The sequence below is a fragment of the Thunnus maccoyii genome, chromosome 11 (assembly GCF_910596095.1).
Source record: "Thunnus maccoyii chromosome 11, fThuMac1.1, whole genome shotgun sequence".
NCBI classification, from domain to species: Eukaryota; Metazoa; Chordata; class Actinopteri; order Scombriformes; family Scombridae; genus Thunnus; species Thunnus maccoyii.
The window spans coordinates 31,406,280-31,432,417 of NC_056543.1; the positions used below are offsets into that span (position 1 = coordinate 31,406,280).

The 26,138-nt window shown below is 41.2% G+C and overlaps 1 protein-coding gene across 5 annotated transcripts in view; it reads right to left on the minus strand.

Moving 5' to 3' along the window:
• The window catches only part of plekhm3 (pleckstrin homology domain containing, family M, member 3), a 45,150-nt gene extending 23,292 nt beyond the window's left edge, over nt 1–21,858 (minus strand). For 2 of the 5 annotated variants that reach the window (XM_042426244.1, XM_042426248.1), the window contains exons 1-3: nt 21,781–21,858; nt 18,198–19,130; nt 7,576–8,685 (exon numbers count right to left, since the gene is read on the minus strand). In XM_042426244.1, coding sequence (XP_042282178.1) covers nt 7,576–8,685; nt 18,198–18,720 — 1,633 coding nt within the window. In that variant the 5' untranslated portion in view covers nt 18,721–19,130; nt 21,781–21,858. The other 3 variants (XM_042426246.1, XM_042426247.1, XM_042426245.1) reach the window with 3 other exon arrangements.
• Between the last annotated feature and the right edge of the window lie 4,280 nt (nt 21,859–26,138).

Consider the following 26,138-nt stretch of genomic DNA (forward strand, 5'->3'; position numbering starts at 1 on the left):
ACAACAAAGTCTTATCTTCGAGGAACCTTCAGTATGACTGAATTCATATGTTTAACTCAGTAGGTACGCTAATTACAGCAGTGAGCTCATGCTGTTGTTGGGGTGGATGCTCTTTCACAAAACCACAGTCCACTGGTTGGGAGCCAGCAGGCAGTGGGGATGGTCAACCGTCAGAGAAACACTGTGTCATTTCGAGGAAAGAGCTGACCACGAGGCCGGCTCGCTGGCCAACTGCGGCCTCAGGGTTGGTCTCCTGCTGTTGGGACCAGAGGAACAAATAACCATATGTATGTAGCCTGAAAACATACGCAAACCAAATAACAACCTTTAACCTTAACCTCAACTTCTATATCATGAGGACAAGAGGAGAACACACCCTCGCATACACACACGGTGGTGAACGTACTACTACCACAACTGAGACAGCCTATAATGTGCTCTGCACAGTACAACAAGCAGCGAAAACCTTCCACTGAAAATGTGGGACTACGGAGGAAGAAAAAGGATAAAATAACAGCAGGGATATAAATCTGACCTGCTCCTGACCAAAACCACAACAAGCAGCAAAACAACCTCAAAACAGAGAGAAGCCTGCATGATTCTAACCAGAGACCAGAGACGACCCAACCAACAAGAAACTATTTGTTCCTACAGATAACTAACATTTTATGCCATGCTTTATTAACTGGCATGCCTATAAAGTGAGTGATTGTATAAGTACATATACAATGTAAAGTAAAAATATAATTTATAAGTAGTAAAGTCTAAGCTGGCGGGAGATATTTGGAGCTCTTTGTTCAGTGGATCAGTTAGAAATAATGCAAGGATTAATAGTACAAGCAGAAACAGCCACAGTGATGATGATGTCTGACTGATGACCAGCACACCTCCAACAGGTAAACAACTTATTTTACTTTGCTGTGCTGTGTAATGGAAAAACACTCACAGCGCGCCAGCTCAACTCCATTCATGGCTCAGCGTGACTACACCCAAAACAATGGAAATATGCCAGAATGTTAGCGGAGCGGAGCAGTGAACTCATGCGCTGTGTGTGTGGAGCAGATGAGCATATAAAGAAATCCGTCACAAGCAGACGTCAGCTCGGGCTGAAAGCAGAAAAAAAATGTTGGAAGCTGAGCGTTCAGAGCAGTCTGATTTGCTCAAAGGGATTCCTGCTACATACTTCATTATTTGAAACTTTGGCCACTTTTAACATGAACATCTGATATTGTAACATGATATATATCTATGACTGAAAGTACGGAGAAGCATAATAGGTTCCCTTTAAACTTAAACTTAAACGGGCATGTATGCCTCACGTTCCGGCTGCGACGCGACCGCCAGAGCTGCTCGCAGCCACTCTAGTCAATTGCTTGTGATCCCACCAGACGTGTGCAGTGCATTTCCGAAGTGGCTCTCCGCTCTGCTAAACATACACGGAAGCTGCGTCAAGCTACACAGATCAGATCAAGCCAGGCAGGAAGTCAGACGCAGGAACGGCACAGAGGATCCGTTTAATTTTCAAAATAAATCACCCTGTGCAGACTCCCAATCGTATATCACATCATTACATCAACATTATGTCTTGTGTGGCTATGGGTATCTGTCACCATGGACGACGAGAGGTTCATCTTGGAAGTGGAAAATCCAAGTGGGCAAGATTTTATGATGCCACTGCTGCCATGACTGCCTCGGTCCCTGGCTTCCTCTCCTGGTAGAGGGGGTGGCTGTCTTCTCTGGCACTGGCCAAGCAGGAAGAGCAGCTAGTGATCCAACTGTCAATCACAGCTGTCAATCAACACCCACACAGCAGACATCAAAGCTGCTATAAGTCTTCAAATCTTATTAACAGAGCATTAATTTCCAAAATGACCAGCAGCACACTTATTAGAGGACCTGAATTTATTGAATGAGACCATAATGACAAAAAAAAAAAAAGATTGACTTTCTAGAGAGAAGTTGAGTTTTTAATGAATGGGAGTCAGTTGGAGCATCTAGCGGCTGTCGGGGGTATTGCACTTTCAGATACTTCCACATTGGCTTCAGCCTCAAGCTGTAGTAGTTGCAGCCTGATGTAGCTGTGCTGATAAGCGCCATCTACAGCCAAGAAAAGTCATGGATGCTGCGGCTGCAACACTTTTTTTTGTTTCTTTTTTATAGCTACTGATTGTGTGTTTTGGAAGTTTATATTTTAAACCACTGTGTGTTTTCTGTTCTCCTGTGGAAATGGAAGGAGCCCCCTCCTCTGTCTGAACCAGATTGTTGATAAAAAAACACTTGTGTTATTGGTCAAATGCCTGAAAAAGATTAATATCAAGCAAAAGCCAATGCAAATAAATCAAAAATGAATGTACAAAAAATAGTATTTGGCGTTTTAGTCATATGCGGAGCTGTGTTTCTGTTGGGGTAATATCCATGCCTTGGCTTTTATGGCTGCTATTCAGACAAAATAAGCGACTGAAAGACAACACCCTAGACTTTATATAGATTATAAAGGCAGAAAACATAAACTACAGCCCTAAAGATTACACACAGCAGATACCACAATGATCATTCATAGAAGTAATTACCAATCTGACCTGTACTGGCAGTTATAACTGTAATGCTTATTCTACAGGGTGTGGCTCCACAGCAGGATATCAATAATATTAGATCCTATTTATAGTTTAGTCAGGTAATTAGACAACTGTGGGAAAAATAGGCCCAGCAAAGATCCTGGTTGTTGTTGTTGTTGTTGTTTGTTTTAATAAAAAGTACCTCCTCAACCACATTTTGTGCTGATAATGAAAAGTGAGTAAAAGGATGTGGTGTTATAATTATCAACTACTGTCAACTACAACTAACAATAAATTATTTCTTCAATTTTCAGAGTTTACTGGCACTACTTTTCTCCATTTTAAACCTATTCGCAACGCTCAAGGTACTTTCTCCATTTTCAGATGAACTGTTAATACCTTCTATCACTAATTGCTAACTACTTTATCCGTTTTCAGCACTGTGTTACAACTGCTTTTTCTACTCGTCTCTGATCTTTTATGGGTCTTTCTGGGACTAAGAGAAAGAGGGACAGAAGGGAAGATGAATGGGAATTCAAACGTAGCTCAAAGGTCTACCGATTGTACTGCGGCTCTCTGTAGTGAGAGAGGGTCACTTTGACCTGCCCAGGGTGAGTGTACGGTGGAGAGAGAGACAGAGAGAGAGAGAGAGAGAGAGAGAGAGAGAGAGAGAGAGAGAGTGAGAGAGAGTGAGAGAGAGAGAGATGACATGTGAGCAAAAACGGGCTCATGCTTTCATCTGCCCGCTGCTGGTTCAAACTACCACACCTCTGAGAGGACACTGGTGTGTGTGTGTGTGTGTGTGTGTGTGTGTGTGTGTGTGTGCGTGTGTGTGCGTGTTATGTACATGTGTGTGAATTAAAACTGAAAAGGCGAGAGAAGGCTGAGCTTTGATGTGTCTCATTCATATCGACCGAACACTCGAATGAAAATGTGCACCAATGGCGAGTACTATGAGAAAGATAGTGAGAGAATGTGAGTGTGTGTGTGTGAGTGTGAGAGACAGAGAGAGAGAGAGAGAGAGAGAGAGAGAGAGAGAGAGAGAGAGAGAGAGAGAGAGAGACTGTCTATATTTTGATGTGGGCCCACCTCCTACATCCTCTATTTGCTCATATCTACCGATTCCCACTTCACCCGGCCTGTTGGGGGCCTGAGAATGTGCTCCAGTGCAATGACAGGGGTCACCAAACCTGAGGACACACTGCACAATGTGTGTGTGTGTGTGTGTGTGTGTGTGTGGTGAGGGGTGACGGGGAGTCACGGTCTTCAAACGAACACTAACAGTTTTCTTCAAAAGGAAAGACAAACGCAGCAATTCCCATGTGTAATTAGTTGAATACATTTTACATTTTGATGTTAAATAACCAATCACTCAATATGTATAGATGGAGGCAGCATGCATATGCAAAAGGGAAGACTTGAAACAAGTTCAAAGAGGAATTGGTGGAAACCAAAGTAGCATGCTGAACATCGGGCGGCACAGTCGTCATCATGAAGAGATCTTGTTCATAGTGGCGGCTTCATATATGAATAATCAGATGTGCATTCAGGATAACAGAAGAGGGATGTTTTCCATACACTGGGATTATGGGGTTTAAGGGCCAATATGAGTGCTTACCTTACATGGTCTTTGTTTACATTCTTCATTTCTTTTACATATTTTTGGGCATTTCATGTTGGTAGAAGAGAGATGATAGTAAAGGAAGGAAGAGAGAGAGAGAGATTGGGACATGCAACAAAGGCCTGACTTGACACCAGGACCTCCAGGCCACCAGTGTAGCCAAATATTCCCTATTTCTTTGTTGTGAGCAGAGCTTCCAACCAAGCAGTATTCATCAAAAGTAAACTAAAACAGGTTCAACATTGTCTGGACATTTGCACCAGAAACAGCAAAGGGCATAATTTGCACAACACAGAATATGAGCATTAGTGCATTAGTAGCTCCATTTACAAGTGACACGTCTAATGTGCTGAGTTAATGCTCCACACAAAGCCGCTGCATCAATACTCTGACTTTGATGAAAGCTCAACAGATGATGCATCTTCTTACTTATTGGCCATCCTGCATGGTTTGTAAGAGAGGTTGTCTGTGCTCAGTTTCTACTGTGTGGATGTTCTGCTCACAGTGTATCCTAAACCTTTCTTTCAGATAAACACAAAAAAGAAGGTACAATCACATATATTAAAGGGAGGGAGAGAATGATGCATTTTCTACTCACAGTAAATCACAGCGCTAACCAGGCCTGCCTAAGTTGAATTAGTCATTAAATTCCTCCTCCACTCAAAAATATGTTCTACTTCTTGTTCCTTCAGCTGATGTTTGAGCCTCACTGTGCAGGATGATGTACTGTATGTACAGAGTTTGACACTGGGTGAGATGTTCTTTGGCTTTGAAGAGTTTGAGCTTGGTAGTTTGTTTAGAAACGGTTCCAAAGACTAATAACTGGAATCACGTTTTCAGTTTCCAGAGAGTAGTTCTGTGTAAGGCAGACGCCACTACGCATGTGCAGGAATGCGGTTTCCGTTTACAGAGTCGTGATATGTAGCACAACAAGCTAGTGATGCTCTGTAAATGGAACCGAATTGCCGCACATGCTCAGTGATGTCTGCCATACAAGGAACTTCTCTCCTGAGACTGAAAATGGAATTACAGATGTTACGTCTTTGGATACGTTTCTACAAATGATTGTGACTGATCTCTTCCTGGTGAAGGAATATGTCACTCAGTGCAGCGGTGTGGCTGTTTGATGCGTCTTTCATAGTTTTTAGAAAATAACAGAGGTCTATGGCACAGAGGAATAAGATATATCAGGCTTTGAATACATACTACTTCATTGTTGGTCTGGCTCTGCACATGAGATTTGTTCTCTATGCTTACATTTAAGATTGTCATTTTAAAACTAGTGAGAGTGTCATTATAGGACCAATTTCCAAATGAAAAAATGTGAAAATATAATCCTATGAAAAGACAGGACCTCTAACAATACCTGGATTTAGAATTCAGTTTTAGGGCCTTTAATTCAAATCTTGTAAAATGCTTTTTCAGGACCCGAAAAAGTAACACTGCAGGAGACTAAAAAGGGATACAGTCAAATAAATGAAGGGGAAGGCAGAGGTAGACGGGGAGACAAAAAGAGAGAAAGGCTGAATGAACCGGTGAAAGAAAGAAAGGGAGGAAAAAAGAGGGAAATAAACGGATTGAGTAAGCAGAGGTGAGCTCTGTATAGAAAATGGACGTATCCAGCTGTCCCTCCCATCCAGCTCTACCCAGAGACCCTTCAATCCAACAACTACGATCAGGCCCGACCACTGTAGCATCCCCAGGACGCTTTCATTCGTTCTCATTCATTCATTCATCCATTTTTCCTCTCCTCTGGTGCTTTAAGCCTACCAATTATCATCAGTTGCCCCCAGACGTCCTCTGTCCTTGTTCCTGTTTCAGCTGGCCTTTCAAACAGCCCTGCATTAATAAGCCAGTTGTTACAAATAAAAAGGGAGGTGAGCGGTGATTATTCAAAGCCCTCCTAAGAGAGAGAGAGAGAGAGAGGAAGCCCACGCTTCACACCCAGGGAGAGTAAAGGCGCCGCCTGCCATTTATGGGGCTGTCCAAGGGCCTGGTATAGAGACCAACAGGAATAATAATAAAGGAGGCAGACAGGCTGTAATGCTGCAGGATATGAAAAAGGGTAAAGACTAAATACTGAAAAACACCCAAAACCACTGACTGACAGGAAGAGGTTGAAACAATGAAAGAGACAGCATCCTTCATACTGTACAACTGTAATATCTACAGCATGTATATATCATTTATAATACAATTTGAGATTATTTTTGGCTTCTTGTTATGCAATTTCAACACAAGGATGTTTGTCATACTGTTAATGATCCTTCCATACACTGGAAGTTACTATGAAGCGGAAAAGGCTTAATTAAAGTTTTAAATTTCAGCTTTTGAAAAAACATTCTGTATTGTTTTTTTTTCCTGCATTTCTTTCTGACCTTTTGACCTCACACGGCTCCATGAATGCAACAAGGCAAAACTGTACTTTCTGCATCTGCAAAGGCACAAGGATCTGCATGATGTAAATTTCATCAACTGCCTTAGACTGCGAGGACTGTTGGTGGGCAGCCCAAAATTTATGACGGTGTGGATTGCATGGAACATGTATGAACACGTCCATGTAGGTAGACACAATGCAGTGTAGAGACAAGGTCTGTCAGGTGCTTTTCTATTGAGCATGCTCATTAATGTCCATCTCTGGCTAAACAGACTGCTTCCATACATGAATGGCCTGAAAATACTTCACTGATACAGTCCCCCTCCACTAAAAACTGTGTTTTTCTTTTTGTCTCCAGACTGTGATGTTTGAGCCTCTCTGTGCAGAATGATGTTTGTGCTGAGTGTGTTTTCACATTCATCTGCTGAAGGCAGAACATTTCTGTGAGCTCATTGAAAATCTGAGTGTAAGGCGTGTACCTATGAGCCTGATTCGTGACATCACAAGTAGTCTGGAACCAATCGTGGTCCACTATGCAATTTACACAAGTGTGATGTGGAAACTTGGAGCCTGCAGGGCACAAACACTGAGAATGGACTTTACAATGATTAATTATTAATTGATAGCAATTAAAGCTATAAGGCCCTGTTCCTTGAGGCTTGGTGGCTCCACCTGGACATTAATTGTTCTCAGTTTTTCTTGCAGAGTCCAGTCTCATTTCCTGAGAATCGTGAGCAGTCGCACTTAGTAGACGAAAGAACTATGTATAAGCAGACCCTGGATTGGAACAAGAATGAAAGCCGACCAGCAGGATTAGAGGTGGAGGGACAATCAAACTGTTTCAGACTCAAACAAACAAACCCAGTGAGAAAATGTATCTGTATACCTATAATACACTCGCTTGGGAGCCAATCAGGTGAGGTGTCATGTGTTGAAATTTCAAACACTTTGTATTGAAAGCAACTACTAATCTCCACTGTGTGTGTATATGTATGTACTGTGTATCTGTGAAGGCCACTCACCTGCACACCTGAAGCTCTGAGCAGTGAGCCCTTTCTCCACAGCCAGACAGGTGAGAATACTCAGGAAACTGGTGGTGACTGACTGACGCTTGGCTCTCTGGGCCTCCCGCTGCCTCCTCTCCCGAGATGGTTTTGATCTCAGCAGCACCCCCTGGAGACCCGGAGCTCCTTCTCCTAAGTCTCCAGCTTCTTCTTGTGCAGGCCGTTGTGCTCCCACTGCCTCTTGCAGGGCCTCCACCCATTCCTGAGCCTTGAGCTGATCATCCGCTCTAAGTCGGAGTACATTTTTGGAGAAAACAGCCTGGAAACAGTCCCCTCTATCGGTCCATGGCGCTCCGTTCTCTGGCTCTTGATCTTTCTGCACGGCCAAGCAGGAAACCAGGGGGTACTGGAGGACAGGTTGCGACACGGACCCGCGGCCCTCGGTAGGGAAGGCCTGGAGAGAGGATCTGGTCAGGACGAAGGTGAAGGCCCTCCAGTTGTTCTGGTCCATCAGCTGGTGGAGCAGACCAGCTTTGAGGACGTCCTGGCAGCATTTGGTGAACAGAGGAAGGGTGGTGGGTCTGCTCAGGACACCATAATTAGGCTGGAGAGAGAGTGACGTCTCTGCAGAGATGGGGGTGTCGCTGTCGCCATCGGGCCTGGTGTCGAGCCCCGACGGTGATGGTGATGAGGAGGGCGACATGGGTGCAGGGAACTTGGCAACCTGTTGATTTTCCACTTCGGTCTTCCGCTGGCGGTTCTCCTGTCTTACAGGTCTGACTGCCTGCACCTTTTCCCACATCAGCCGTCTCCACTCCATGGCTTCCCATTGGTTGGCCGCCCTCAGCTGGAGGCGTGTGCTGTTGAAGAACAAGGCTTGGAGCGTGCGTTGGTCAGCAGGCTGGGTGATCTGGCCAGGCTGGCTGCAAGGTGCTGGTGAGATGACGCTCTGGCAGTGTGACAGAGAGTAGGCTGTGCCTAGCTGGCGGTTGGCGCTGCTGTCCAGAGTGTACAGACGGAGCTCGCAGGGTGTCAGCTCGACATGACAGGATGTCCAACGGCCTCGGGGCCCCTCACGCTGCTCCATCTCTCCCTGCTTCACCACACTGCTACTGCTGCTTTTATCAGCTGTGCAGGGAAACATGGGAGGGAGAAGGACGGAGAGTGACAGAGAGAGGGAGAGAATGATCAAACAGAGATGAGTAATGTCTCTGTGTTATGGCTAACAACATCTGAGACAACAAGAGCTTTTATTTCAGTAAAGTAACGATTCTGATGTTATTACCTTGCTAATGAACATTTGTAATTAACAAGTAAACAAGCTTAATTATAAAGGAAAGGAATATTTTAGTGTAAATGCACTGAAACTTTTTTAGTCCAAACATTCATACATTCCCCTGAGACTTGAAAGGTGGCTATGACAGTTCTGCAGCTTGATTCTTTGTGGGCGTTGGCAGCTGTAATTGTTTAATGTTTATGTGTGAATAGTCTTCCTCACCTGCATACTGAACAATATCATACAGTACATGTTCTGTTGCCTTCATAGATAAATATTTGTTTATCTGGAGGCTGACAGTTCTAAGTGATGAACTGAATCTTATTGATTATGTTGAAGTCCAACTGATATCACATTTATTGATGATATTCATGATTTTTTGTGGTCAAAAACTATATAAACACGTTCTTCAGTGTATTTTAATAGTTTTTTATTATTAAAAGGAAGACGGAACAAGGTTTTTGGGAAACATCAAAAATAAAATCTTTTTCATCTCAGCAGGCTGGAGGGGCGTGTCAATGTCTGCGTTTGATTGACAGCCACTGATCTCTAGCACCGGCAGGAGAACAAGGGACAAAGTAAACAAACTTGTGCTATAAGTCATGGACAGACTGTGTTGTTAGCAGTGGTACAGGAGAGTAAGTAACACACTAGCATATAAACAAACTGAAAGGATATTTACAGCTAATTAGCAACCTAGCCTCCTAATTGACGTTAGCGGTACACATGTGCAGCAGCAGGACAAGACGTTTGTTCATGTTTGTAAGTTAGAGAAGGAGACTTTAGCAGGAAAGCAAATATGGAATCGTTCAGAGTCTGTGGCTCTTGTGTTGTTTAACAGGATGCTATCAGGCTCAGTGTGACCGTCTGCTCTGATTATGAAAGAACGCCAATGTCACTGCTTTATGCAAATGTGGTTTAAATTGAAGCGATTTAATTGGCTGTCTGGAAACAAGTTGTCCACAGAGCCGTACTATGTTGATAGAGAACTGACAATATTCCAGTTTCTTCCCTTTGGCTTCTGATGTTTTCTCATCCATTTACAGAGCAGATACAGACGGGTGACAAATTAAAGGAAAACCTGGTCCAGGTCTGAATGCTTGACCCCTACAGTGAGGGGATCTGGTGGCTCTGTTATGCTGGGGTCAAGCATTCACACCTGTACTGTTTTTGCGTTTAATTTCTCATTCATCTGTATGTATGCTGTAGCAAACAAAAAAATCTCATACAGCTGGTAGAGCAGAGACAGCTTACACAGGTAATACACTGTCCTTAAGAGTTGCTCAGCTTTGTCCTTTTCATTTGCTTACGTAGCTTTTTCTCCCCGTTTCTGTCAGTCCTTACACCTCTAACTGATCTCAGGAACCTGAATCTGGATGGTCCAGTTTCCTCCGCAAGGTACCTTATCAGAGGCTTGCGGCTCACACAGGAGCTTTGGTATTTTGGTAAGAGATAGCCATGCACCAGTGCTTCTCTGAGAAAGTTCCCTGTCACCAAGGCAGGAAGAAACAGCATTGTAAAAGAGGCCACATAATCCTAGGGCACCGGGGCACACCCTTCTCTCTGAGGAGGTTTGTTTTACCCTCATTTATGTCTTTCCCCTCTCTGTCTCACTCTCCTTCTCCTGTGATTATGGAGTGTTTTCTCCTTGATTAAGGCAGGTTCACACTCAGATAGACAACAGGTCATGAAACTGGGCCAGCCTTTATTAAGAGCTGTGATATGGCCTGAAAAAATTCTAAAAAAAACATACCAGCTAGATGATAATAAACAGCAAATTTAAGACATTGAATCTGTTTGTTATCTATAACACTCTTTACTTTCCACTATTTTATTTCAGTGTTACAATTTGAAGTGTAAAAATGTAAACAGTAACTTCACCCAGTGTAATAATCTGTGCATACAAATGTTAACCTTGAGGTGTAGCTGTGATTCAGCTTGTCAGCTATCTGAATCGTTTAGAAGAGCAAATGTTACCACATAGCAGTGACCTGTGGATGAATATTTGGGAACTGTAGCCATACGTCAGCAGTTTAAGTATGCAGCGTTTCACATAAGCCATAAAACCAAACAATGTTTAAAAATGACATCATTCTTGTTTTTGTTTCAACCTCAACCCACTGGGTCTTCAACTAAAAAGAGGAACAGAGAGAAGATCGGGCAACAAAGACAAGGCCAACATTGTGAAGTATTAAAGAAAGGATTTTTCTATGGGAATATAGACATGGTACAATTTTCTTGCATTTATGTATGTAATTTACCTTGCCCCATTTTTTACTATTCTCACAAGCCTTATGTGAGACTGCCTGTATTAAGCCTGTATTATTATTATTATTATTATTATCATTATTATTACTTGATTTATTTCCTCCTTCTCCACAGAGTGAATGCAGGTGACATCTGGGTATTTCTAAAAAGTCATTTCTTCAAATTTCTGCAAATAATGGTCTTTTAATGGACTTAAAGTTACCTTAGTTTAACCTTTCTTAATAATTATGTTCTTCCTTCTATTTCATTTTTTTTTCGGGCAAGTATTTAGTATGACCAAGGCAGGACTTGAAATTTCATCTTTTGATTACCAGCTAAATCTGGGTGGAAGAGGAAGATATTTGTGAGTTTAATAAATAGGTACAGTTGTCTTGTTTTTTCTTGATTATATATGAGACTATATTTCAACATTTAGCCCAGGCCTCCTTTACAATTGAATACAATTATTAACATAATGGTTATATGTAACCTTGATGTCTAAAAACTTCAACAAAACTTAGTGTGATACAGTCAGAAACTCCAGAACAGCTACTGAGTGAAACTTTGTGTTGTTGAGATTTCCTTTTGTCACCTTTAGCCCAGTTTAAACCTAAACATCTACACGTCTTTTGACCTGCAAATCATTAAATAACCACTTCCTGAGCAGACAGGTTTACTTAAAAATAACAACAATCACTTATCCCCACCCCTCCACCAATCTCACAAACTAATTTCAATGTACACTCCCAGGAGAAGTGGTGTAATTGGCTTATATTGCATTTTGTTTTCTTGACGTGCTGAATCAGTCAAGAAGGAAAAGGAAAACCTAAATTTCCTACAGCTCCTGTTAACTAGAGGGTGGAGAGTCAAGTGCCTCATCAATCTTATCAAAAACGGCAGTAGACACGGTGTCACTCCAGGTCTCAGACTTTGCATGTTAACAAACCTTTTGCTTAGGGAACAAATGAATATGCAAATAAGTTTAGCTGGAATCAAGTCGGGCTGATTGGCAGTCTTCACGCTTGGGAAGGTCGAGATGAGAATTAGGCTTGTGTGCGGTGGGGGAAACTGCTTGGTTCAATTAGCCGTCACATCCACCTGGTAGGTTTTGACATCACACCCTAGTAATAGTCTAATATACACACACACAAACCTTCAGCCAGAATTAATACTTCACTCTCAGCGCTGCAAACTAACTCTTCAGTACAACTGCCCTCAAGTCCATCAAGACATAGAACACAACCCCCCGCTTCAGTCTTAAACAAGCAACCTCACCCACTGATTACAAAGCCAATCATGCCGTTTTACAATCTAACAGACTCCCATGGTTTCCTGGAAACCAACGCACATATAGACTGAACATGAAAAAGCAGGAAAAAGCACCTGCAGCCACACACCAGTCCACCATCCAACTGCTTTCTAAACTGCAGCGCTTGTCCTGTTCAGGAAGCCTATCCCAGCATGCACTGGGCAAGACGTAGGGTACAATCTGGACAGGTCACCAGTCTATAAAAGGGCTAACACATACACAGGCAAACATATTCACATCTACAGGTAAATTTAGAGTTCTCTTAAAGTAAGTACCTAGTCATCAATCAGCGTCAACTTGTAAAAGCAGCTTCTGAGAAGTCTATAAAGGCGGGCACGTGTGTGTGTGTCTTTTGGGACTAAGTACAGTGGTAAATTCTTAAGTTGAGTGAGGAATTTAGAGGAGAAAATATGAGTAATGTGTTACAGTGCCTTCAGAAAGAACCGGAAATGAAATTTAGAGGCCACGAGTGCATGCAAAGTCAGTATAAAGTCCCGAATGAAGGTAAGCAGATGGAGAGTTGGCTTTAGGTGTCATAAACGCATCCAATTAACTTTCATCATTAACAAAAAGATGTTCACAGTTTCATTTTCATAGGAAGACATGAGCAAAAAAAAGTGGAAATTGAGTGAAACTGAATGTGTGGTAAAGTGTGACTATACACACACACACCTGCTCAACACACATTTAATACCACATTGTGCGTCACAGGACTCGTTCCATTGGTTGTAATAATAATCATGGACTTAAGAAATTCCAGAGATCAAAATAGCATAAATAGTTAGGGAGGAAGTCACTCTTTTTGTATGTCAGAAACTCACTACCTCTTTGGATTTTGCTGTCTGTTTTATGTCACATTTATAATATAATAATAAGGGGGCAGCTGTGGCTCAGGAGGTAGAGCAGGTCGTCCACTAATTGGAAGATCGGTGGTGAATGGGTGAATGTGATTCGTAGTGTGAAAGCGCTTTGAGTGGTCACAGGACTAGAAAGGCGCTACACAAGTACAGTCAATAATCTTTGGATTATTTCATTTCATTAACTGAAGAAGTTCTTTTGCTTAATATTATTAAGAAACACTCCATAAATGTTCATTGTTATGCAGATGATACCCAATTATATTTATCAATGAAGCCTGATGAAACCAATCAGTCAAACAAACTCCAAGCATGCCTTAAGGACATAAAGACCTGGATGACCTGCAATTTTCTACTGCTAAACTCAGATAAAACTGAAGTTATTGTGCTTGGCCCTAAACACCTTAGAAACACATTATCTAATGATATAGCTATTCTGGATGGCATTACCCTGGCCTCCAACAACACCGTAAGGAATCTGGGAGTTATCTTTGATCAGGATATGTCCTTTAACTCCCACATAAATCAAATCTCAAGGGCTGCCTTTTTCACTTGCGTAATATCGCAAAAATCAGGCACATCCTGCCCCAAAAAGAAAAGATAAACTAGTCCATGCATTTGTTACTTCTAGGCTGGATTATTGCAATTCCTTATTATTAGGCTGCCCTAACAAGTCTCTAAAGACTCTCCAGCTGGTCCAGAATGCAGCTGCACATGTACTAACAAAAACTAGAAATCACATTTCTCCCATTTTAGCTTCGCTACATTGGCTTCCTATAAAATCTAGAACAGAATTTAAAATCCTTCTCCTAACTTACAAAGCCCTTAATGGTCAGGCAACATCATATCTTGAAGCGCTCATAGTACCGTATTATCCCACTAGAACACTGCGCTCCCAGAATGCAGGCTTACTGGTGGTTCCTACGGTCTTTAAAAGTAGAATGGGAGGCAGAGCCTTCAGCTATCAGGCTCCTCTCTTGTGGAACCATCTTCCAGATTCGTTCCGGGGTGCAGACACCCTCTCTATGTTTAAGAGTAGGCTTAAAACTTTCCTTTTTGATAAAGCTTATAGTTAGGGCCGACCAGGCTCGCCTTGGATCAGCCCTTAGTTATGCTGCTATAGGCCTAGACTGCTGAAGGACTTCCCATGATGCACTGAGCTCCATCTGTATGCATTCATGTAACATCAATGCATGTCACTAACTTTGCTTCTTCCCCCGGAGTTTTTTGTGCTTTCTCATCTCGCAGGAATCCTGGGATGCAGGCCAAGCCTTTGCGGTTCTTCGCAGTCCTGTTGGCATCTTTCCCTGGCTATTGCTACTTATACTTATTGTTATTATTATGATTGTTGTTATTCTGTAGTACTAACCAGTAACATACTATAATAGCAATGAAGATCAAATTGTATTAGTCACAGTCTGAACACATGTTCAGGCCCATATTTAGTGACAGTCATAGCGCAACAGAATGTATTATGCGTCATTCTTTTCTAGGAAATTTGGCCGATGCACCTGAAATTGACTCAGCTAAGATGTAAGACCTTGGTGATGCTACATTCAGCAGGTCATGAGCCATTACAAAACACCGTTGCCATGGCGACACATCCTTCGCCATGAAATACGATGCTGTTTTTCAGGGACAAGGGATGGGTCCACAGTCACGAAACTTGGCACACATGTCTGGAGTGACACCAGTTAAAATCCTGGATAATCCTCATTTACATAGGCGTGGCAATATGGCTCAACAGCGCCCCCTTGAAAATTTCAAAATTGTAGCCCCGCCTTCCAGATTAACGTAGATCATGTCAAGACGCACAAAAAAGCCTCTTGGAGCCATATTGTAAGTCCTACAGGAAGTCGGCCATCTTGAAAAAACTGGTCAATTTTCATGTTTTTTTGGCCATTTCGCATACCTTGTATTTTAATGAACTCCTCCTACAGAATTCATCGTAACGACTTCAAAATCAGTGTGTGTCATCTACACTAGTGTATGATCAAAAGTTATCAAAAGATTTAGCTAGCGTTGAAGCATGTGGCCATGACGTGGTGTTGAGTTTTGATGTTTCGCCATGACAGATGAATATATAACTATAACTATAACTTAAGTGTAAATGCTGGAATCTACACCAAACTTTACATGTTTGATAAGATTCCCAGCCTGAACACGTCTTCATACCAATATTCAGTCAGTGATGCAAACTGGCTCCATAGCACCTCCTACAAAATTTCAATTTCAATGCAGCCCCAGCAGCAGGTAAAATAGCGGACCCAGTCTGGAGACATCTACATGCCTGTGACTGAAGCCCTTCGACTGCACCCGACTCGACATACGCAGGGGCGCCAGGGCCCGATCATCACCGCTTGCAGCTTTAATTTTTTTTTATTTTTATATCCTTCAATTTGTGGACACACTGTCTCCCTACAAACACCAAACAGTGTTTCATATGAATGAATGAATAAGTGATTCAGAGGTTTGGAGTCTGATGTGTTGAAGATGGTAAGACAAGGCTATTTTATCAACAGTTTTCAGCAGGGATGTCCCAGTCAAGTTTTTTGTCCCAGATCCTAGTTGTTTAAGACCGGGTGTCTGCTGATACTGAATCCGAGCCAATACTCATATTGTTGATTAAATGTATCTGACACACTGAAATAATGCAGCTGTAGACTACTAAACTTGGCACACCTTATTTTACACAAGCATCTTGATCTAAATACCAAAAGTCCTGTTTCAAAACTATTGAGTTGATCAACTTTAAATATTGATCTGATGAAAGAAAGTTTATTTAGGAGAACGTGACGTGATCTGCTAGAGAGAGGACTTATCACTCTGTTGGAGTTGTGGGAACTACAAACCAGACAAGAGATCATTTTCATTTCTGGCCTGATTAACATTAATCTTTATATATAGCACATTTCTTTACAGATAAGCTCAATGCGCTTCACAGAGACATGTGTTTTTACTCAAAATGTGCAACCAAATATAGACCTATTATTTACAATAATAATTTGCAAGCTTTTGTAGTCTTTTTCACAATATCCTATGAGAGTAATGTTATGAAATAAAGAGCTTTAATAAAAGCATCACACACAGCCTGTTTGGTCCTGTATATACATGTATATTGGATCATCATTTCCATTTACCATCTAAACATCCCCAGCTGTCACTAATGGAAAGGCAAACACGCTACTTTTTTTTCCTCAATGTGAATGAAGAGATGTAGCGAGGCCGAGCTAAATCACTCTGCCTTCTGCTTATTACTGGCCTTTTCCTACCTCTCTCCTTTCAATACACATCGAGCCAAACTAAATAGCCTGATGCCTTTTCACACATATGCTAATACTAAATAATCCTGCCAGTATCAGGAGACGGGTAATTGGGTTCCCTCTTCTCTCGCCTCATTTGAGTCCATTTGCTGACAGGATTACAGGCTATTATCCCTCAGGATCCCTTAGGATCTCCTTAGGCCTTCAGATGGCCAAAACACACAAACAAATGGTGTGTGTGTGTGTGTGTGTGTGTGTATGTTTGTGTGTGTGTGTGTGTGTCCGTCTCTCTGCCTGAATACTGACTGTCATAGCACAGCTGTGTCATTTCAAGTTATCATCATCTTCTATCATTATTGCTTCTCTGAGGATGCTTCAACATAAGTACAGCATACGCCCCGATCTGCAGCACAAATAGTCCAGGACTTCTGTCCTGCCAAAGCCTCTCAAGGCTGAGAAAGCTTTCCAGTGACTGGACGGTTGATCAGTACACATCAGAGGAGGTAATACATGTATCTGACAGGTAGGGACAGACATATTGCCTAGAATTAAGAATACCTCAGTTTTAATGAGTTGGTTACCAAAGGACATGACATCATGTTTAATAAGTCAAGGAGACAACAGCTCTCCATGCCACAAACGCCCAATTAGGCAAATCCATTGAGGGTCAGGTCACCTAAATTACAGAACACATATGTCTAACAGGTCTACCACTGACCCTCGTACTGCCTCCTAAATACAATGTAGATTAATGCTGTTTAGTTTAACGAGTTTGGATACTGAGGATAATCCAGAGACCTCACTGAAGACACATTTCACTTTTCTACCTTTAAGGTCAGTTACATTCAAATAGGGCTAAGCAATAATGTCTCATATCATAGTATATGTAATATATATAATGATATAGTATATTTTCTGCCAATTCAATTGAGAAACCACTTATAGATTAACAATCTGAAACAACTAGATAATTAAGGTATTTCATCAGACTCATCTACAATTCCAATACTGCCATGAAGAAGCACTACTTATTGAAACACAACATTGTTGTAATGGCCTTATGTAACCAGAGATATTGTGATTTCGGGCTATTTAAATAAATTTGACTTGATTTTATTTTACAGGATAGATAACTCAGTATAAACTCTACAATCTCTAAAAGTTCACTCATGTCCATTGTCCCACAGTATATTTCATCAAATCACCCAGCCTTATTTTCCCAATGGAAACTGCTGACAACAAAAGAGAAAAAAGTGAAGTGAAAAACACTAATATATAAGTAAAAAAGATAATATAAGTTTCAGCATTTATGCAAAATAAGAGAGAACATGGAAATAACGTGCAAAAAGTCTACTTTGATGCCAAATTGTTGCAGTTTTTTATAATCTTTGAATCTATATTTGTTCATTGATTAATCTATGAAATGTAAGAAAACAGTTAAAAATGCTCAACATTTCCCAAAGTGACGTCCTAAAATAGCTTGTGTTGTCTGCTCAACTGTCCGAAATTATTATCAACATAACTGATTGATCAAAATAAAAGCTTATCCCAACTTTTGCAATTTTTAAGTGATTCATCTTTTCAGCTCTTTCACAGACCTAAAAGATTCAGACTAACACATCTATAATCAGTATATCTACATCAGATCACACACAGACCCAAACACAGTGTGCCGTATGTGAACTCACCCTCTTGCTGGTGGTTGAGGATCATGTTCTTCAAGGTGTTGCAGTCGATGGTGGGCAGTCCGTTGTCGGTGTAGGCAGACGGCCGGTAGTTGACGTCTGATCTTGACCGGCTGTGTCCCTTCTTGAAGGCAGAGTTGGATGAGGAGTTAGCGGTGTTATTGGTACACTCCTTGGTATGGGCTGCCAGGTCGTTGGTGGAGCGTGCTCGGCTCCTCTTGCCGTGCCTCAAGCCCATGCCCAGCCCCAACACGCTGAAGTTGTCGGCCCATGCCAGGCCTAAGGGCCCCACCTCCGGCTGCTCTCCAGCCAGGAGGCTCCACACACCGCTGGAGCTCAGTTTCCCCAATGCGGCACTGGAGACCTCTTGCAACTGCTTCGGCTGCCTGGGAGGCTGGAGGCTCCCTGTCTGAGCTTGGCTCGGACCTTGGCCTTGTATTCCATCCATGCAGTGGATGAAGTCCTCGGTAGCCTCCAGAGCCGGGCTGATATCTCCCACCATGTCAAGTTGCTCAAGGCCCTCCATGGCTGGGCCTTCCCCTGAGCTGAAAATCTCACAACTAGATAGCTTTCCAAAATGGGCACAAAAACCCTGTTAGCAGCATCCACATGTCCAACAAACAAAACTAGCAGTCAGCTGGACAAATGCGAGTCTTTCAGGCATGTGGGCAAGCAAGGAAGGGGTGAAGAAGATCCAAGCAGCCTGCAGGCTTCACGAACTGCTGTCTGAAGCCAAGTCCTGCTCTCTGCCTCAAGACAGGGCCTTCATCCAGGGCTTACAGCCTTCCTTTTCTATGGGATGTCTCTACCTCTTGAGGGGAAAGCTACTGAAGCTTAATGCCAGAGCTAAACAGGACTGTTCAAGGGCTGGAGACAAATTCTTGCGTTTTGGCTCGTCTGTGGCTGTGAAGTCAGTGAAGACTGTTTGTGGCTTCACTGTAACAAAAGGAAAGAGAGAAAGAGGAAACAGTAAAAAGGAAGCATGCCGAACAAATATAAAGAATGGAAACACAGCCACCAGAAAAGGGTAGTTATTCATAGATACATAAAAAATAGACTCATGTTCCAAATGATTTCTTAAAGTAAAAATAAAGGCTTTGAAAAGATAAAAGTTAAAAGATTTTGAAGTCTTGTCTGACAACTTAAAGCATCCTGCTACTGTACCTGCCCACCTACAGTCCCCTCATCAAACTGAGACCAGAGCTTCACAGATTCCTCCTCAGCAGCAGCAGCAGCAGTATCATCCTCTCTCACATGTCCTGATGAAATAATACTGGACTTCCTCCTCAGCTGCTTATCACTGGACTGGGCAGGCAGAGAGGAAGCAGGCCAGGGGTGGGGTTGCCATCCATCTGCCTGACCGCCTGTCTCTTCTTATTCCCTCCACTCCTCTGTCTCTCTCTCTCTCTATATGTCTTTCTTTCTCATATGTGCTCTCTCCCTCTCATTGATTTTCTTCTCCTCCACGGCTCAGGCTCTTTTACTTTTCCCCGCATATGAATTTTTTAAAAGGCCATTACATCACTGTAATCCAATTTCTAGTAGAGCCGGGCGATATATTGAATATTTACGATTTATCCATGATCATTTGTTGATGATACAAAAGAGGATATTAGCGTAGATGTCCCGGTGATGTTTATGTTTTGTTTGGGGACTTGGGGACAAGGCTAGCAGCTTTTCTGACATATCCATGGTTAATGTGTCTCCATCACTAACACTCACTAGTTTACATTTTAAATGAACACACAGTATGACCCTGTATGTACTCATGAGGCTGTATACGCATTTTACCATGACATCATCTTCCTACAGATACAGCTCTGATCTTACTGAGCAAGTCATCAAGATGAATTAGTCATTGAGCTTCCCACTGAACACCCGTTGACTCACACATGCTGTCAAGCCATTACCGTCAACTATGCAGAAGCACATTAGAATAATTAGTAAAAGTCCACTCATATCAAAACCTAAGTACAAATCTCTTTATCTTCAATAGACAACTTTTGAAAAAAATGTCTAAAATCTGACCTGGAGTCTGTGGTCACCATGAGGAAAACAGCTGAATGAACGAAACTCAACAAATCAAATACTTACACCAACAAAATATCAAATTGTTTAATTTTACTAAAATCTAAATACATCCAACTCTCACCACCATTGCCCTAAATGTGTACATCCCAAAGGTTATATCTGCTTTAGCCTGATAATTAGATTGAATTACTATTTATTTTCTTTCCCTGCTTTATTTGAATGTACAGTTTTTGAATCCCTGAACAGAATCTGAGATGTTGGCAGCAATTCAGAGGTCTGGAACCAGGCTCCATCTACTTGGGGTTTTGCACAGATTTATAAAATTAACAAAATTCATTTTTATGAATTTAACAAAAATATTTTATCTGTTCCTTTATGTGAAAGCTTTACGGCACCTTTTATCAAACTTAAATAAAGCATTATTCTTTTTTAGGAAGTCAGACAGGTACAGTTTAAAAAGAAGTATGTGTTATTTGGTTAGAGCCTGAATTAGCCACAACAAATTCATCATATACATTTAACACCACTCTGATGTCATACTCAGGTTGTAGCAACATGTTTGGAATTTTATTCACAATTTACTATTATAGTAATTCTGTCTATTACATAAGAAAAGCTCATAACTCTGCGATTCAAATACAGAAAACATGAGCACAGTGTGCAATGTGAGGTTCTCTTGAGGTTGCTGACTCAGGTCTTTGTCCACCAAAACAACACAGTCAGAGAGCAGCTTTTTTGTGTGTGTTTGTCCTGTAAGTGCAGCACCTTTTGTTTTTACTCTTTTACTTTATCCAAATGAAAACTCACATCTATAATTACCTTTTTATGCACCCATACATTTCAGATGCTTTTTAAAATGTTTTTATACTTTGGTATAAGGTATAAGGTAGAGGAATTGTTCGTCACTCAGCTGTTACACTTAACATGATAAACATGATATTGAATGTTGATATACAGGTTAATTACATCTTCAATTCAGAGTGAGAACTTACATCATGGAGACTGAATATAACTATTGCCTGTTAGCTTAACTCGTCCTTAATTACTTTTAATACACAATGTTACCAAAGTTTATTCTGACTAGAAGCAGTCAGAAATAAAACAAACCCGATTGAAGCCTCAGTACAGTCGTTTACAGTGTGTGTTTGTGTGTGTCAGCAGTAAACACTGGCAGAGGTGAAGCCACGGTCAGCCTACTGCTTAGCTACCGTGACTTGCTATGTGAGCTAGCTCGCTAATACATCTTATTTATCACGACACTTCTACATAAATATTAGAAATGGATGAATCATTCAGAGGGTTGGCTGACAAAATGCTGAGAAAGGCTGAGAAAGGCCTCTTCTGTTCCCAGCTGATGTGATGGGAGCCGGGGTGCTAGTTAGCTGGAAGCTAACGGCTACCCTCTCTCCATCCGTGAGCAATGTCACTCCAGTAGAAGATAAAACTGCTCACTCACTCACATCATGAGCATTACGTCTCCGTGGAGATTTACTGGTATTGTGTTGGGGTAAAGCCGGGGCAAAGCAGGAGATATAGAACATAAATCGGGACTCACCTTACTGTGTTTACCATTATGTCATTTGCTAGTCCGTCAGCGATAAAGTCCTCCGACAGCAACAGGACGAAGGTTCCGTGTAACGGTTTCGCACTGTAACGTCACACAGCACTGCATGTAGTATGCACAATGTTAGTTACTAATTACATGCACCAAACACGGTTCAGTACTTTATAGATGTTATTGAGGGCAAAACTACAGACATAAAATCATATTTTACGAAATAAATGTTTATGGATAATTATAGAAAATAGCATGAATTAACCAATAAATGGTGAGATAGTTCAGCAAATTATTCAAACTCAACTCAGGGCTTCTTTTTTTCATTTATACGGGAACTAGATCCCATATATAGCTTCCACGTTAATCTTTTGCCCTGAAAATACCTCCCTAAAATAGGAGGAGGAGAAAAAAACAAATCAGGAAATATATTCTTTTAAAAACATGATGCAATAAAAATAATAATAATAAAAGGCACACGTGACAAAAAAGAGAATACATAGCTATAATGGTGAGGAAAATTTGTACAGTTATCACCATCACTGTCTCAATCAATGCATGACTATTGAATGTAATTTCATCATTCTACTATTACTTCTAATACTGGAGTTTGGCTTTATTGCTCTGTAGAATTTTTCATTCGAAAATCTTTTGGTAAACGTTTATTTTCATCTCATCTTTCTCATTAAACCCTCATGACATGTTGGAAATATGCTAAGCCATTACTGTGTTGTTATTTATATTCTTCATTTCATTGCTACCTGTAGTTGCAATGATGGAAGAGCTACACAGGGATAAAAACATGTTCCTCATTTGATCCTTTTTTTTTTTACATTTACTCATTCTCTGTTCCTCACTTGTGTTACACATAGGTCATTTTCATTATTTTCACTCTCATGAAATGGGATAAAAATCCCTAAATGGCATCATCAGTACCTTGAGTGATAGCAGGGGGGTGGTGCATTTATTTAGTCTCACAAAGAAAGCTCGTGACACACATCTACACATGAATCTGACCAAGATGGGAAGAGGACTGGAGAGTGGAGGAAAAGCAGAGATGGAGAATAGTTTTCCCCTTAATGGACTGCTTGAAGCTTTCCCTGCACCCAACGAGTCTACTTTGTGGTAATATCATAATTTGTTTGGTAATATGCACCAATAAAGCACAATTAAAACTGAAATGGTGAGGACTTAAGGTCGGCCCTGCTTTTTACCCAGTCTATAGGCCTTACAGAGGAGCCTGTGTCAAAGTTTAATATGTTTAATATTTCAACAGGCTTTATGTTGAAACTGTGCTTACACTGTGCATAAATTATCCAAAAAGTGTTTCAAGTGTGACAAATTAACACATAGACACAACAAACAGTAATTATGGGGAGGAACATGCATATTTTGCCCCAGAGCCCCCTGCTGGGTTAATCCTGCTCTCGTCTTGGAAAATTAAATGAAACAATAAGATGTATAGGATGTAATTATTTAATACTATAACACTAATTGTTAAAGAATATTATTGCTTCAAACTGATAAATAGTGCATAATTATAGTCTGAAATCATGTTTGAGGTATAATGAATTTGTTCAGAATAATATTCTGAAGAAAACACTGGAAAAATGTAATTTTCTGGATGTTTTGTAGGAAAAAAGGTATATTTGATGATTCCAAATATCACCACAAGTTACTGATTACCAGTGGCTCCAATTCAAGAAATATCATTAGAAGCTTTCAAAAGCCCATTTGAGGAAACCCCAGTTGTACCCCCTCCTTCTCTTCCTTTCTCTGAATGGTCTTTGTCTGGATTTGTTTAAAAAGTTCTCCTCAGTGAAAGAGAGGAGGGCCAGGACAGCCTAATGGGCTCTACTATGTTACTCTCTCTGCACCATTGTTGCAGGATAATAGTCCTACATGTCTCAGATATAAATTGATCCATACTGAGCCAAACACACAGGACTCTCCCTGTCACCTGGCTCACAAAGCTTTCTTTACTGATATTTTCACCTTTGAGGACTGTCAGCATTTTATTCAGTGTGCCATCAAATGTTTCTGTTTTTCCTTGAATTTGGACAAATCATTTTCTGCTGTAAGTCAGTAAAGAAACATTTTGTTCTTTTTAAGGAAAATTGTATTAAATTCAGCCCTTTTGTTTCCCATTTCCTTTCAGTTTTTTGCATTTTAATACATCATAATTGTACATAAAAAGGCAAGAATTTAGGTCCACTGTCTTTAACAATATAGCTGTCTGAGCTTTATAAACCCTTTTAGGCTTAGTGTATGTGCCTCATTGTAGGGATGGATGCCACAAATAAGCATCGACTTTAGAAATAAGACCATCTTTGTCCACAAGGCTTCATCATTTTTCATTAAACAGTCCCTTCCCTTGACTCATATACTCAGTCTCTCTCTGTCCTGTCAGTCTTGCCTATTTCCTTCTTTATTTTGATCACAGCATCTCCTAGTGATGACTAAATTATGATTAGATGTGCAGTGCTTTCATCTGTCTAGTGTGTTGTCTAATTCTGCCCCCCCTCCCTCCCCCCTCAACCCTCTCAAACCGCCACCCCGACCCCCCAAACACACACAACACAATAGCTGTCTACCTCGACTCACTCACCCGCTATTGAAGAGCAGAGTGGCTGCTTGGTCCCCATGGAAACACTGCGCGTGTATGTGTGTGTCCAGTAAATGTTTCTCCCTCACTCAGATTAAGTTGGACATGCACACACACAAAAACGCAGGCTAATGTTTTAATATGCAAATAATCTGCTTTCTTTTAATGCATCCTGTGTACTGCTGCATTATAAATGTTTATATGAACTGAGGGGGTTAAGATGGCGAGTACTTGTAACACGATACAGCGAAGCTTAAAGCCACAGATGTGTTTGTTCATGAGAAAGAACGTGCAGGAGTAAGTGCTGCCGTTATTAAGGAAAGCATTGCTCATTACACACAAAAAAGCAAAAAACTTGGATGGATGGAAACTGCAAACTTTTCTAGTCTTTGGTCTTATTCTCATTCAAAAAGCCTCAACTTCTCTCTAGAAATAGTGAGTCAATATTTTTTTCAACGAGTCATTATGTTTCTCAATCTCTAAATTCAGTCCCTCTAATAAGTGTGCCGGTGGACATTTTGGAAATTATTGCTCTGTTAATAAGATTTGAAGACTTATAGCAGCTTTGATGTCTGCTGTGTGGGTGTTGATTGACAGCTGTGATTGACAGTTGGCTCACCCGCTGATCTCCCCGCACTGAGTCGGACTATTGTAACAATATTTCACAAAGTTTAATGTTACTTGATAATACCTTCCCTGTTAGCACAATTTAGCTAAAGTAACTAATATTAGCCCAAGTGCACAGCGCTAAGTGTTCCCAGTAAGCTAGCTTTAGCTTGGGTACAAGGCAGCAGGGTGTGTCTCCAGAGCGTGAAAGGCAACACCCTGCACTCCTTATTTGGAAGGTCCTGGCTCCAAACGGAAAAGATGGCGGCAACCATAAGCAGCAACCCTTTGCTTCAAACAAACGCCAACGCAAACAAACAGGTGACGTCACACCTCGCTACGTCCATCTTTATATACAGTCTATGGTTCAGACCTATAGTTGGTTTGCTCTGGTCTGAATCAGTGGTTGAGTTGGTACACTGGTTGCGTTTTGTCTGTGGTTCAGATTCCTTTGACACAGAAAAAATTAAAGCAAACTAAAACGCATCACTAAAGTCATGAAAGAGCATTCACTCCACTCATTGGTTAGTTGTGTCTGGGTTGGGAGCAAGAATGTTAAAACAGGAAGAAGTCCCAGATATCAAGAAGGCAACATACTTCCTTGCTAGTCAAGGTCAGTCCTCAATTCATTCATGCTAGCTCCTGGCTACGAGAACAGTTTAGCTCAAACTTACAGGGTACGTCTTTTAGTCGGGTCAGATCGAGTTTGATCATGCTCCGCAAACAAACCGCACCAGAATTAGTTTGAAAACCAGATTGAGATCACTTCCTCTAAAGGGTTTTGGTATGGTTGTTTGGTCCACACCTGCTGTGTTCAGATATGCCCAAATGAATTTACCAAGGAGGAAACAAACCAGAGTCTGATTCAACTGGACTAAATAATGCAGGTTTGAAAACCACCTAAATCAAAAGGATATATATCATCTGTCAGATGGCCATTTTGTGAAATCTCAGGCTAAGCTTGTCAGGCTCAGCACTACAATGAGAAACCTGGCTGAACTTTCCAAAATATACAACAAATGCATTCCAGAAAGAAAAAAAACTGTATGCTCAGTCTAAAAAATGTAAGTCATCTATAGGAGTAAATGTCTATGAAGTTTCATATTTTATTAAAAACTCATTGCTGATCTGTAATCAACAAGCCTTT